The 13,525-nt window shown below is 36.3% G+C and overlaps 1 protein-coding gene across 1 annotated transcript in view; it reads right to left on the bottom strand.

Moving 5' to 3' along the window:
* Nucleotides 1-625: 625 nt before the first annotated feature.
* Nucleotides 626-13,525, bottom strand: part of pard6a (par-6 family cell polarity regulator alpha) — a 57,074-nt gene continuing 44,174 nt past the window's right edge. Inside the window, 1 exon segment of the mRNA NM_001100051.2 lies at nucleotides 626-1,500. Within this exon segment, the coding sequence (NP_001093521.2) occupies nucleotides 626-1,500 (875 nt within the window).

Below are 13,525 nucleotides of genomic sequence, written 5' to 3' on the forward strand. Positions count from 1 at the left end.
ATATGTGTTCCATGTGTGATTATAACATGATTTTAGCTCATGTGGGTTTTCTATAAGGGAATGAACACCACTTCAGAATCAGCATTTTGGTGGACATTGCATAACAGAAACTATGATCAGCATCAGAATGAGGTGAGCATGATCCAGTTTAACACTCTTATATTTTCTCCACCTCCTCCTCCTCGTTATCATCTTCCACCATCATTATCATTATCATCAATGCAAGAGGCATCATAAAAACTGGGATGAGCCCACAAAAAGACACGCATCATTTCCACAGAAGCAAATCATTCATCTGTACTTCATCACATACTCTGAGTTTAACGTCAGGCATCCCAATAAAGTAGTGAACACACTTCTGAAGTCTATAGAGATGAATATGATCGATTTTGTCCCAATAAAACAACTAAGGCGAAAGGAGAGGCACTTCCATACAGTGACAACCGCAGTGTCCTCACACACTGGTTAGATTGTGCAACCCGTGTGATCCGGCTGAGGGTCCTCATTCACGGGGAAGATTGTTGAATAGGTTGTTGTTCATGATAGTAATGGCTGAAAAAGTAACATAAACCTTCATTCGTTTCCTCATAAATGTGCATAAAAAGCTCCAAATGTAGTGTGAAGCCTACAACGTGATAAAATTGCCGTCTTCCCTCATGCTTTCTTGGCTACTGCTTGTCTTGGTCGGGCTGCCGTTGTGTGTGGGTGTGGTCAGGGAGCTCAAAGAGCTGCTACTGGGCAAGGAAACACTTTGTGGGAGGGGCCTGTGTGCAAATGCGCCTGACGACTGGGCATTTCCATGGCTGCCGTTGCCATTAGTCAGCCGGTTTTGCGCGTACGTGGACAGGTTGTCGTTCTCAATGATCAGGTCAGTATCATCATCACTGTCACCTTCTGCCACACTGTTACTGTTGCTGTATTGACTGGTGTTCTGAGAGGCGGGGCTGTGGGCGGAGTCATGTGAGAGGGCGGAGCCTCTTGAGCCAGCAGAACTGTTTCCAGCTGATGTTTTAAATGTACGGTATGTGTCGTCTAAGCTGCGGTAAATTGCAGGTTTTACCGTAACAATGAGGTTGTGGCTGTTGGCCACCATCATATCAGTGACCTGGTCCAGTGATTTTCCTGACACATCAATGCCATTCACTTCAAGAATCTCGTCGTTTACTCCTAGCAACCCAGTGGTGTCGGCTAAACCGCCTTTCACTAGGCGAGAGATAAAGATGCCGGGGAATTTCTCTACACCGTGAGAAGTGACACGGACGCTGACGCCATCACGAATGTAGAATCCAAGCGGTTTGTGGGTGCCGTGCTTGTGCAGACGGACACGCAGATGCGTCTCGGGTAGGATGTCCACATCTATGATAGAGGAGATTTGTCGGAAATCTTGAGGAAGGCCGATGAGTGGTGGTCTGCTCTTCGGCTGTGCTTGACGCAGACCACCTAGGCCCTTTTTTCTTCTCTGAAGAGAGCCGGTCGGGAACGGCACAGTGTCGTCTACATCTGAGGAGAGAAAGAGAGATGGAGAAATTGGTTCTATATCATGATGTGCTGGTTAAATTGTAATTAGTTACATTTGCTGTCTACAAAACCACTGACATTTAAAAACAAATATATGGAAGAAACATGGAAGTAACTTGAGCTGTGTTTTGGGAGCTCCCTGGATTCCACTGACCAAAATGAGAGAACTAATACAGTATATAAGTATATATATGAGCAATATCACACTCGTAGCAGTGCGATGTGGCTGTATATTGCAGGTATATTGTGATATTGCGTTTATACAACAGTTTGACTGCATAATCATGTTTATAAAAAAGAAAATCAAACACGTTGAGTCTCAAAATCCTTTTGTATGAGGAACTACTTTCTTCCACCATTCATTCTCTAGCGTAATGTCTAAATTGATGACAAAACAGCTGATTTTGCTCACATTTTTATATTTTAAGAGATTATAAGGCTAAACAGCATGAAATGGCATCAGTCTAGAGACGATTCTCTGTATTTCTCTGTTGCAGGCGGGAGAATACAATAATTATCCCCGAAAAAGCCAAAGCAACGCAAACTTTACCAGATTACTGTTGTGCTTGTGTTTCTGTTTGCTGAGCTATTCTGCATTAACGAAAACAAGAAAAATAAGCAGCTCTCATCTAAAGAGCTGCTTATCTCAATCAGGATAAATAAGAGAAATAGGCTAAATATTCAAAGATCTGGAGTGCAATAATTGTAATAGGGTATATGCGGAAGGACTCTTAATTTGTCATAGGTCAAGCGTTTCTGGTGACCTGTGCCAAATGGGAGCGTTTAAGATCTGTGTTCTTTAAATATCAGCAACTTCCATGGGCTGAGTGATATCGGATATAAAGTGGGTCTTAGATTGAACAAGAAGCACTGCATTAAATTACACTTTCCCCCGCCATGTCTTTAGAATATGAACATTTATTTTACTTCAGTATTTTCAATAGAGCTTTTGCGCTAGCCTGCTAATCCTGTGTGTAAACGGCTTTTCATCTCGTTTTTTGCTTGTGCAACTAAATTAATGCTGAAGTCTGTTTAACTGATTATATGTTAATTGCCTTACAACATCAATGCTGTAAAAGGAACCATATAAAATGGAAAAGTCACAATAACCGTTCACTGGAAGTTTATCAGTATGGGAAGAAACACTAGCTCTGCATAGACCCTATTGAGAATCATTGTAACAGTTTAATCTGTGCCTTATTTTGTTATTGTGCAGGCTTGATTTAGCCTACTTCAATTAAATAATTAATGTACTTCTGCTCATTTTAACGTCATTTTATTGCATGGTTAGTGGCATAAATGACTTGTGATGTATAGTACTGCCATTCAGATTAAGAACATGCTTTCTCTTTTATTTGTTTATTTTATTAGGTTTGCTTGCATTATTATTATTATTTTTTGTTAAGACATTTTAATCATTAATTTTTTGCAGTTTTACTTGTTCATTTTGTAAAAGGCTTCTTTAATTGACTCTATTTAATGGTACACTATGCAAAAGTTACAAGTTAAATAAAATGATCTTAAGCCAAATTATTGATATTTGGTATAAAATTAGTTATATGGATTAGTCAAATAATCAATAAATTAGATAATTAATCAATAAATTAGATAATTAATCAATAAAATAATTAATCAATAGATTAATCAAAATAAATGGTAATTAGTAGAACCCTATTATTATTATTATTATTATTATTATTATTATTATTATTATTATTATTATTATATTTCAGCTCTAAAAATAGAGAATGATATATATTATATAAAAAAGTGCCCTACCGAAACTGATTATTAACACACCTCATTTTTCTCCTCAGTCAATATTTATTTAAGACCTGCTAAAGATTCAGCTCAACAAAACTGTGACACTCTGCTTTCATCTCCTTCCATCCAATTCCTCATGTCAGCTGCCTTCATAAAGAAAAAGACTCCCCTTCTCGCAGCTCCACAAAAACCTTCCATTTGCTCACTAAATTTAGAATGATCTACTGTACAAACCGCAGTGCAGCTTTATCACTAGCATATAACAGCGTTCCCTGCTACTAAAAATGATACACAAAGTGCCTCGCCATGAGATTCACCATCTGCCCTACCAGTCTCACATCACTGTGACCTCATTTATTACATCGATCCCCATAAATCAATTTTAGATTTATTATTTTCCGTGCTCTCTCGAAGAATTCAATACGAAATTGATTCCTGACTCTTTATATTATGCAAAAAACAAAAAGAGCTGATGGATGAACAAACAAGGATTGTGATAAATCTTGCAATAGGTCAAGGGTCATGAAACAGCATCAGATTAAACAGCAGATTAATCAAAGCCCCTCTCAAAACACATTACATTCACTATTCAGAAGATCCAAACAATCACAGCTGATCCGTCTGAGCAGAAAATGAAAAAGTGAGGCTGGTTTTAGCCTATGAGCAGGTAACAGAGAAAACAGAGAACTGGAGTCTAGTGGGAGGGTAACATGCGTCAGCAGGGAGAGGGTTTTTGGTTATTTTTAACCTGCAGCAGGGGTTTTTAAGCGTGGGTCTTCACGCAGAGGTCCTTTTTTTTGTGATTATGAGAGCACAGCCTGCTGGGAGTTGAAATGGCAGGAAGTCATCAACAGACTGCTGACTTACATTAAACTGTGTGCATGATTTCTGCTGTGAGCACATTTAGTCCTACAGCCTTATAATGGACATGGCGTATTTTGGATTTTTCTGAAGATTTTAGGGATTTTAGAGTGGTTGCCAGGGCATTGTTATGTGGTTGCTATGGAGGTGGTGTAATGGTCGAGCCTGAAGTGCTTAGCAGCATGTCTGTACAGTATGTTTCTGTTCAATTTTAATTATGCAAGAACAATATCCAGGGAAATTAATATTTTGTCCTCGTTAAAACTTTCTACTTAAAGGTCCCATGAAACAAACTTTTTTTTAGATGCTAGTATCAGTATTGTTAGTTTTTAAGGAAATCTTTAAGAAAACGGTGACCAAATTCATGATTAGAAGATATAAACATAAAGATTGTAGTTTGTCACCTAAATGGATCTAGGGATGGAAGGATTATAGATTTTAGTTGTACGATTATAGTCTGAGGAATAATCACGGTTTCACTATTATTATGCTTTTGTTCATTTCAAAACATTAATAGTGTAGAAAATCACATGAAATCTCCTTATATTTTACAGTGTTATTTATTGCTGCTCAGTAACCAAATAATACACAGAACAAGTAATAAAAAACAATAGTCCATTTCTATCTTTGACTTAAATAAAAAAAAAAAGTTATAATAAGAAAGAATATTAATAAGAAAAAAAGTTTTGGCATTTAAACATAAGTAATAACTTTACATTGAAAATAAACGACAGAACAATGAATAAATAAATGAAAATAAATAAATATAAACAAATAAAAAAATCTATGTCAAATATCAATTTTAGCTACATACATGTATTTCCTTTTTAAAGAGAATAAATGTAGTCAAAGGCTGTCTGAAAGGCACCTTTGATCAACTATATTACAAAATCGTCATTTTCACAATCATTTTGTATCTTTTTTCTCTTGTTTGAGTAGAAATGTCTATATTTCATACAAAGTATGAAACTGATCAGTCCATTACTTGTCACATGACTCGCGGTGCGCTCAAGGCATTCTTTTTCAACTGAGTGCGCCTAGAAAACATGACCGTGTCGTGCCGGGTGCGCATCGCTCCCAATATGCACACGCAAACTGTACGCTTCTATTGGAAACAACAAACTTGTACGTGCACAGACACGATATGTGAACGCCCTTAGTCATATAGTTAATAGCCATAGTTAATCCAGTGGTTGTGGGTATTAGCCTTGGTGTACAAGCTCGGCACTTTAAACTAGTTAAACACAGTTAGCATGACTTTGTTTAGTTGCAGCAGTTTTGTTCCGTGTAAAAAAGCGGCGTTGAGAAGCCTTTATGATTAATTAACCCTAACGAGTTAAAGCACAGTTAATAGTGAAATCGGTTAATCGTTATATCCCTAAATGGATCTACAGTTTTACTCACGTCACCTCATACTTCAGTTTCTTATCAAATCCTCTCTAGTATCTGACATGCCACGATCCCTTCAAGATGCTTCACATTTATTGCGCTTGAGCTCAACCACTCTCAAAATGCTATCGGCTGTTTATTATTAAAAAAGGGGAAGCTACACTGCGTCCCACCCTCTATTCATGTTTTGATTGAGATTACATCAAACATTAAATGAAAAAAATGCACACTTCAAAGCACTTCAAGGGACCTTTAAACATTCTAGGAAAACTGACACAAAATAGAAATGGAACTAAACTATTTTTATAATAAATTGTCAATAAATAAAACACATAAAATAATGACCTATCATTTGCTAAACAAAAATAACATAATCTAATTCCTAAGAAAAGAAATCACCTCAAAATACATGTATGAAGTAAACATTATTAAAAACATTTTGACAACTTCAAACCATCTGTCCCATCTGAAAGAAGCAGCCCAGCATGCACCACTACACCAAGATCACATGATAGGGGATTATATTAATTAGTCAGTTTGACTGCAGGCGCAGTTTGTCTTAAGAGCCTCAAACAGTAGATTACCAGCTCACATCAAATTAATTACCATCAGGCCTCAGGGTCCCACATGTGGATGGTGCTGAACTCTGACCCCTGTGCTCATATGCAGAAGACAAAAATAATGCACGTTCCTAACCCGGCTGTGCTTACTAAGCTGACAATGCACCTGGTCACGTAAATGCGATTATTAAATATAAGTATATAATATAAGTATTTAAGTATATAAATATAAGTATTTAAATATTAAATATAAAATGAATAAATTTTAAGATAAATGGTGTAAGCATAACCCAATCGACACAACTACATTTTTGCCCCATTGTCCGATTTCACCAAGCTTTTCGTTTAATTAAAGGTTCAAGAAACCCTTGAATACTTTTTTTTTTTTTTTTTTTTTAATTTTAACATATTTGTGTGTGCTGAGCATCAATTAAGACAAATTTAGCCTGTCAGCTTTAATTGTGGGAAGAACTGGATCCTTTTGAGCTTTTGTCAGATAATTTCATCTTCCAGGTTTAAAATAATTTTTGGGGCGGGATCAAAATCTTTGACATATTGCTCATCTGCTGTCCAGTGATGACGCGTCAGTTTCTCGTTATTATTCATAGCGGAGTGTTCTTATCCTATGAGAAGACCCTGCTTCTTAATTATTCATGACAGCACATGCTTTCCGAAGGCAAGGCAGACCTGCCAAGCTGTGAGACCACATCCACACACGGCACGCAGTATTTAGCCGATCATGAAGTGTGGTATGTGTTTGTTTCCATGATCCACATGGTTTTTTGCTTGTTTTTCCCCGCGATGCTGTCAGGGCTGATACAGCAAACCTGTTGGCTTGCAGCAAGCATTTTTCTTGTGAGAGCTGTACGAGAATTTTAGAATGGCACTTTGTCTTTTATCAGTTAAGTTTGTTACCATTCAGACACATCGCCTATCCATGCCTATCCATTATGAAGCGTTTTTGAAAAAATTCTAAGGTAACTGAAAGAGAGGGGTTTCATGGCCCTTTAATGAGTTGCACATATGGGACGTGTGGTAGAAACACGACTTCAGTGTAGATTTAAGCACAGCCAGACTGAGCAAACAATTTGGAAGAGGAAAGAGAGGAAATAAAACCCAAGTTCACATGCTTTCATCACCTAAAGAATTATTTTTAAAAAATGTGTAGAAGAGTTACAATCAAAATGACACATTTTAAGTGGATAATATATGAGCCACAGATATGTTGCAAGACTCAGTTTTTAATTATGTGTTTAACATGACAATGTCGTAAACAAAACTGAAGTTAGATACATACATGATTGCATTTGACATCACTAGAAGTAAACAAACTGATTTATTAATAAAGTCTTGCAAACACTGTTTAGTTGCATTGCCGGGTTGTTGGTTTACATTGTAAACTGAGGCGTGTGTGGAATATTATAAATAATAAACATATTGTAAACATGTTTAGAGTTCCACAACCCATAACCTGCGCTTGACTGACCTCAGGATATTAAATGTGTAAATGCAGACAGTATTGTCCGCTGCATGTGTGTGAGTGTGTTTATGAAGACTGAATATAGCCTATATAGTATGCAACACACACTCTCTCACACACACACCCTCCTGTCTGACTGCATTAGTCTGGAGTCTGGCCCCCTGCTGTGATCAGGACAGTCTCTGTTATTAAAGCTGCTCGGGGCAGACGGGGGAACCTGCGGAGGCGGAGAGGGATCCTGCCAGACAGAAGGGTCAGAGACGGGGATAAAGGGCAGGCCCGAGGGGCTGCAGCAGGTCCTCCTGGTTGACACGTGGAGGCGGATGTCGCCTGGCCTCCAGACCACGCTCGCGATGTTAAGTAGTAGAGCTAAACTGATCATTTGTGTGTGGGTGTGTGCAGTGGGTTCAGGCCTTTTATATCTTGTAAACATTACTAATTAGTGAAATGACGTGATGTATTGCTTGGAGATCAGAAGCTAATGCATTGCGCTCTCCAGGATGATTAAGAGACAGCATCTCTTCAGCAAGTGCTCTCCCACACACACATGTATATACATGTACACACACGCAGTCACAGTGACGAGATGTCCAAGGCCCCTCACTAAATGGAAAATGGTCACAAATGTGACAAATAAATAGGAGTGATTTATATTCTAGACAACTGGTGTTGGCTTTGTGCGAGTCTGTTTGTTCTCATCTTGTGAGCTGGGGTCAGCGTTATGAACGGTTGTGTAATTTGCATATATGAATATATCATTCTATATAAAAGTTTTATAAAAAAAAGTTAAATATAGAATTTAATACAGAATGAAAGTATTACATATTGTTTGTTTACGTCCAATAATCTAGCCTATTTATACTACGTCTTTAAATAAACAAAATCCACACTAAGTTCATTTCTTTCTTTTCCTTTTGCTTCCTTTCACCTTTCTTTTATTTATTTTTCCTTACTTTCCTTTTCCTTCCTTTACATTTCTTTCCTTTCTTCCTCCACCTTTTCTTTTCTACCTTCCTTCCTTCAACATCATTTACTTTTCCTTTCTTTCTCCCCTTCTCTTCCTTCATTCCTTTCTTTATATCCTCTTCCTTCATTTTCCTTTCCTTCAATTCCTTTCTTTCTTCCTTTGTTCTTTTCTTCCTTCCATTTTCCTTCCTTCCCCATCATTTTCTTTTTCTTTAATTCTCCCCTTCTCTTCCTTTATTCCTTTCTTTATATGATCTTTCTTCCTTTTCCTTTCATTCAATTCCTTTCCCTTCCTTCCATTCCTTTCTTTATTTCCATTTCCTTCCTTTCCATTTATTTCCCTCATTCCTCCCATTTCCCTTCTTTCCTTCCTTCCTTTTTTATTTCCCCCTTTCCTTTCTTCCTTCCCCATCATTCCCTTTTCCTTTATTTCTCCCATTTTCTTCCTTTATTCCTTCCTTTAAATCCTCTTCCTTCCTTTTCCTTTCATTTAATTGCTTTCTCTTCCTTCCATTCCTTTCTTTCTTTAATTCCATTTACTTCCTTTCCTTTTATTTCTTCATTCCTCCCCTTTCCCATCTTTCCATCTTCTTTATCTGCCTCTTTCCTTTCTCCCTTCCCTTTTCATTTTTTCCTTTTCCTTCCTTCCCCTAATTTACATTTCCTTTTTTCTCCCCTTCTCTTTCTTCATTCTTTTTTTATAATCTTTCCTTCCTTTTCCTTTCCTTCAATTCATTTTCCTTCCTTTCCTTTTCCATCTTTCCTTGCCCTTTCTCTACCTTCTTTTCTTTAATTTGTTTTCTTTTATTTCCTTTTCATTCTTTCCCTTCCATTCTTTTATTCCTTCCTTTGTTTATTTCCTTTCCTTTCCATTTTTCCTTCATTCCTCCCATTTCCCCTTTCCTTCCTTTTTTCTTTTCTTTCTTCCCTTTTTACTTCTTTCCTTTTCCTTCCCATCATTTCCTCATTCCTTTTTATATCCTCTTCCTTATTTTCCTTTCCTGTAATTAATTTTCATTCCTTCTTTTCTTTTCCTTCCTTCCTTTCTTTTTCCATCCTTCCTCACCCTTTCTTTTAATTTTTTTCTTCTTTTCCTTTTTCTTCATTTTTTTTTTCCGTTCCATCCTTACCCTTTCCTTCCTTCCTTCATTGCTTCCTTACTTTCATTTGAAATAACCACAGGACACAGAATATGTATACAGTTTGCATACTGTAGCTCATGGTAAAAAAAACAAAAAAACATTTATGTGTATTTATTTATATATATATATATATATATATATATATATATATATATATATATATATATATATATATATATATATATATATATATATATATATAATGTATCTACAAGGTCATGAATTGTTTAATTTTTTATTTTTTGGAAAATCCATTTTCTAATTTGACCTATTAGTATGCATGTATTTGAACATCTATATGCATGTGTTTATGACACAAATACAATTGGAATCAATAGATGCAAATAGGAAATAAACCCCTTATGAACAACCATCTGTTACTTTGCCATCGTATATCATACATTTTTAATTTGTGGCCGTCTGCTGTTTTCATGGTCTAAAGTTATGATGTCATTATATCAATACTGAAAAAAGACTTCTTCCCTTTAGTTACCATCTCAAGCTATATTGTATCCTAAAAGTAACAGAAACACAACATAACCTCGCTCATTATCAACTGCAGTTTCACATCTCTTTTATACTCTATGCATACTTTTAGCTGGGTTCAGATTGTGATGGATTTTCAGCTATCAATCAGATAAAAATAACAGCATTATTGAGTCATTGCTAGTCTGAGGAGGAAAGCAGCTAATATTTCCTAGTATAACCACGCACACAGTTTAGAACCAAACAGACAGAGACGTTTCTCTTTTATAGAATGCTTCAAAATAAAAAAATAGAATATGTATTAGGTCTTATTTAAAATAAACCTCACGTCCAAACCATAGCAAGGCAAACATAAACCAGAGCCCAAACAGCAGACTCCAGCGCAAGTTCTTCACAAGCACCGGCTCACCTGAAAAATACAATAAAAACATCAGAACTCCTGCCAGGTGTCTGAGGCCTGCAGGCACAGACTGAGCGGAGCTTTGTGAACATTGCTCTCTGGATTACAAAGATACAGAGAGACTTTAGAGACTTCCTCAGACAGAGCAATGGGGAAGAACTGCGCCTTTCTCCACACAGGGACATCTGGTGATGTGGACGAGACACTTACTTATTGTCTAAATACACTTCATGTCTCACTCTCCATGGTCAAGTTCACACAGGTATACTAAGCATATTGCAGTGAAGTCAAGTGATTAATCAGATCTCAAATAAATGTTTGTATTTATATAATATATGTATATGTACTGTGTGTACTTGTTATGTATGTATAAAAACAAAGAAAACAGAAACATTTACAAAACTGATACTTTTACTAAACTATCTACATGTACAGCAATAAGTATGGAACACGTCATGTTTTTTTCCTTGGAATAATAATTCTAAAGGAGCTGTTGACATGGAATTGAACCAGATTTTGATAAAAACTCAAACATGTAAAAAACAAAAATGTAAAAAATAAATAAATAAATAAATCTGAAAAATGAGTAAATGTATAATAACAATGGAATGACACAAAAATAAAGTTCTGAACTACTGAAACACATTTAACACTTTATATAAAAGGCTATTTGGTAATGGCAGCTTAAAGACGCCTCTCATATGGAAGAATGAAGTTTTTAAATCTTGATGGTTCTATGCGTCTCGTCTCTTAAATCTTAACTTTAATTTTTTCTTTTGGATTTAAGTCAGGTGTTTGGCTGGGCAAAACTTGATTTTCTTTCTCTGAAAGCATTAGAGAGTTTCCTTGTCTTTGTTTTGGATCATTGTCTTGCTGAAATTCTCAATATTTATTATTATTTTTATTATTTTTCCTCTGAAGAATCTCTTATTTATTTTAGCTTGGCTGGTAAAGGTTTTAAATTAATTTTTTAAAGGTTTAAAAAAATAAATAAATAATATATATATATATATTATCACAAATATTATTTAAAATTTTATTTTGGAACTGATTAATCTGCTTACAGCTGTAGTTATAAGGTATGTTCTTGGCAATGTTTTCCTACAATGAGATTCCTAAATGATGCTGATTAAAGACCCTTTCACACCAATGATGATAATAACTACAACGCCTTAAAAAATCATTTTAACTGAAAATAACAGCATCCACAACACAACAATGCGTGTCAACTAGAGTACAATACTATGACAATAATGGGATGGAGAATGATATCGCGGGATCATTTTCCCGCTGATGAATGATTTAAACATTGGCAGCCAGTCAGAATCAAGTTTAAAAGAGCATTTATGCTGCCTTCGTGTACCATTTGTATTATAGTAAGCATGAGTTTCCTAGTTGAAAATTGGACACAATTGGCATGTGTGAAGTTGCATTTTATATTGGGAAACTCATATTTTCCCAATGACATATTTAGATCCAATTCTGAGTTATAAGTGTTATTAACTTTAAATATGGTTAAGGGGAGAAAGATTGCTGCTGTGATCATCATATTTAATCCACATCAGCTTTCTTGTCATTAAAGGGATGTGTATTTACATCAATGAAATATTAATTTAAGCATTTTGTATGCATTTGTGCACTGCAAAAGAGCCTGTGTTACAGCCCGTGGACAGTATGTACATTGAGGTGCGGGCACTGTTATGTTATCAGACCTTATAAGTTACTTACTAAACTAGCTATTACTTCACTTAACCGACACTAATACAAGTTTCTGGCACAGCAGCATCTGGTTTTCATATTTCATTTACATTGTTTGCTGATTTTCTTCAACAAAACTAGCATAAATCTAGAATTTAGTGCGAGTTGGTGCTCCTTTGCCTTATGGTCAGTGCAGTAAGTGACTTGTATTAGTGTATTATGATCAATAACATGACTTGTTTAGCACATTAATTCGTAACATACAAAAACATAAAAAAAATTAAATGTTACCTTTAAAATGTTTGGCTTTTATGCTTGGCTTTCTTTTTTTACTCGTTACTACAGCCATAAACAGTGCAAGAGTCCAGCATCTTCAGATTAGCTTTAGTCTTGACTAGTGTGGTTAAACGACTTTTGTCCTGGGAGCACTGTACAAACATGGCGCGCAATTGACGCATGCTCAGGGTCTGTACGCAATATCTAGTGTATATATCTATGGATGAAAACATCTCAACTTTTCAGAATACTGCGAGTCATGTGCGATTTATGCGACTAGAACTAACCACACACCTTCATACTTATTATGGAATATATACAATTCAGTTATATTTACCGCAGACAAACAGAGCACCCAAACGCTGCACTGCTTTTTAATTTTCTCCGTAAATAAAACTTGTATCAGAGCTGCTGCAGTGGTTTGTCAGTATGTCATCCTCTGAGGAAACGTTTGATGGTCTCCTCGAAACAACAAACGCTACAGGAGCATGAGCACAAAGTGTTTTAGACAAACGCTTTTAGACAGAAACGCCACATTCACACAGGGTGTCAACGTCAATGCTTCTTATTCACTTTAAATGGGTGATGTCAAGCATTGCCGAACTGAATTGTGGGTCCATCGGTGCTACTTCAGCGGCAGTGTTTGCTGCATAAGTTGAGGATATCTCAACTTTTCAATCACCAACAGAAGTGTCAGCCAATCAGATTGCTTTATGCAAATACACCAGCTCACACAGTAGCCGATGACTAATTTCATTGGCTGATGCTGCTATGATGATCGTATCAGCCCCAACTTCAGACACAACCTCGGGCAAGCGTTGACGCTGAAGCCCTGTGTGAATGCACAAAAAGGGTTTTATGAATATAAGAAATCATTGTTTTTAGCGACACCTGTGGTCATTAAGTTAACTGCAGGCAGCAAATAATTCCTTGTGTTCACACTTACTAACACAGGAAAATCATTCAATGGCTAATATACATGTGT

This window comes from Danio rerio, chromosome 18, assembly GCF_052040795.2.
Source record: "Danio rerio strain M-AB ecotype USA chromosome 18, GRCz13ab, whole genome shotgun sequence".
NCBI classification, from domain to species: Eukaryota; Metazoa; Chordata; class Actinopteri; order Cypriniformes; family Danionidae; genus Danio; species Danio rerio.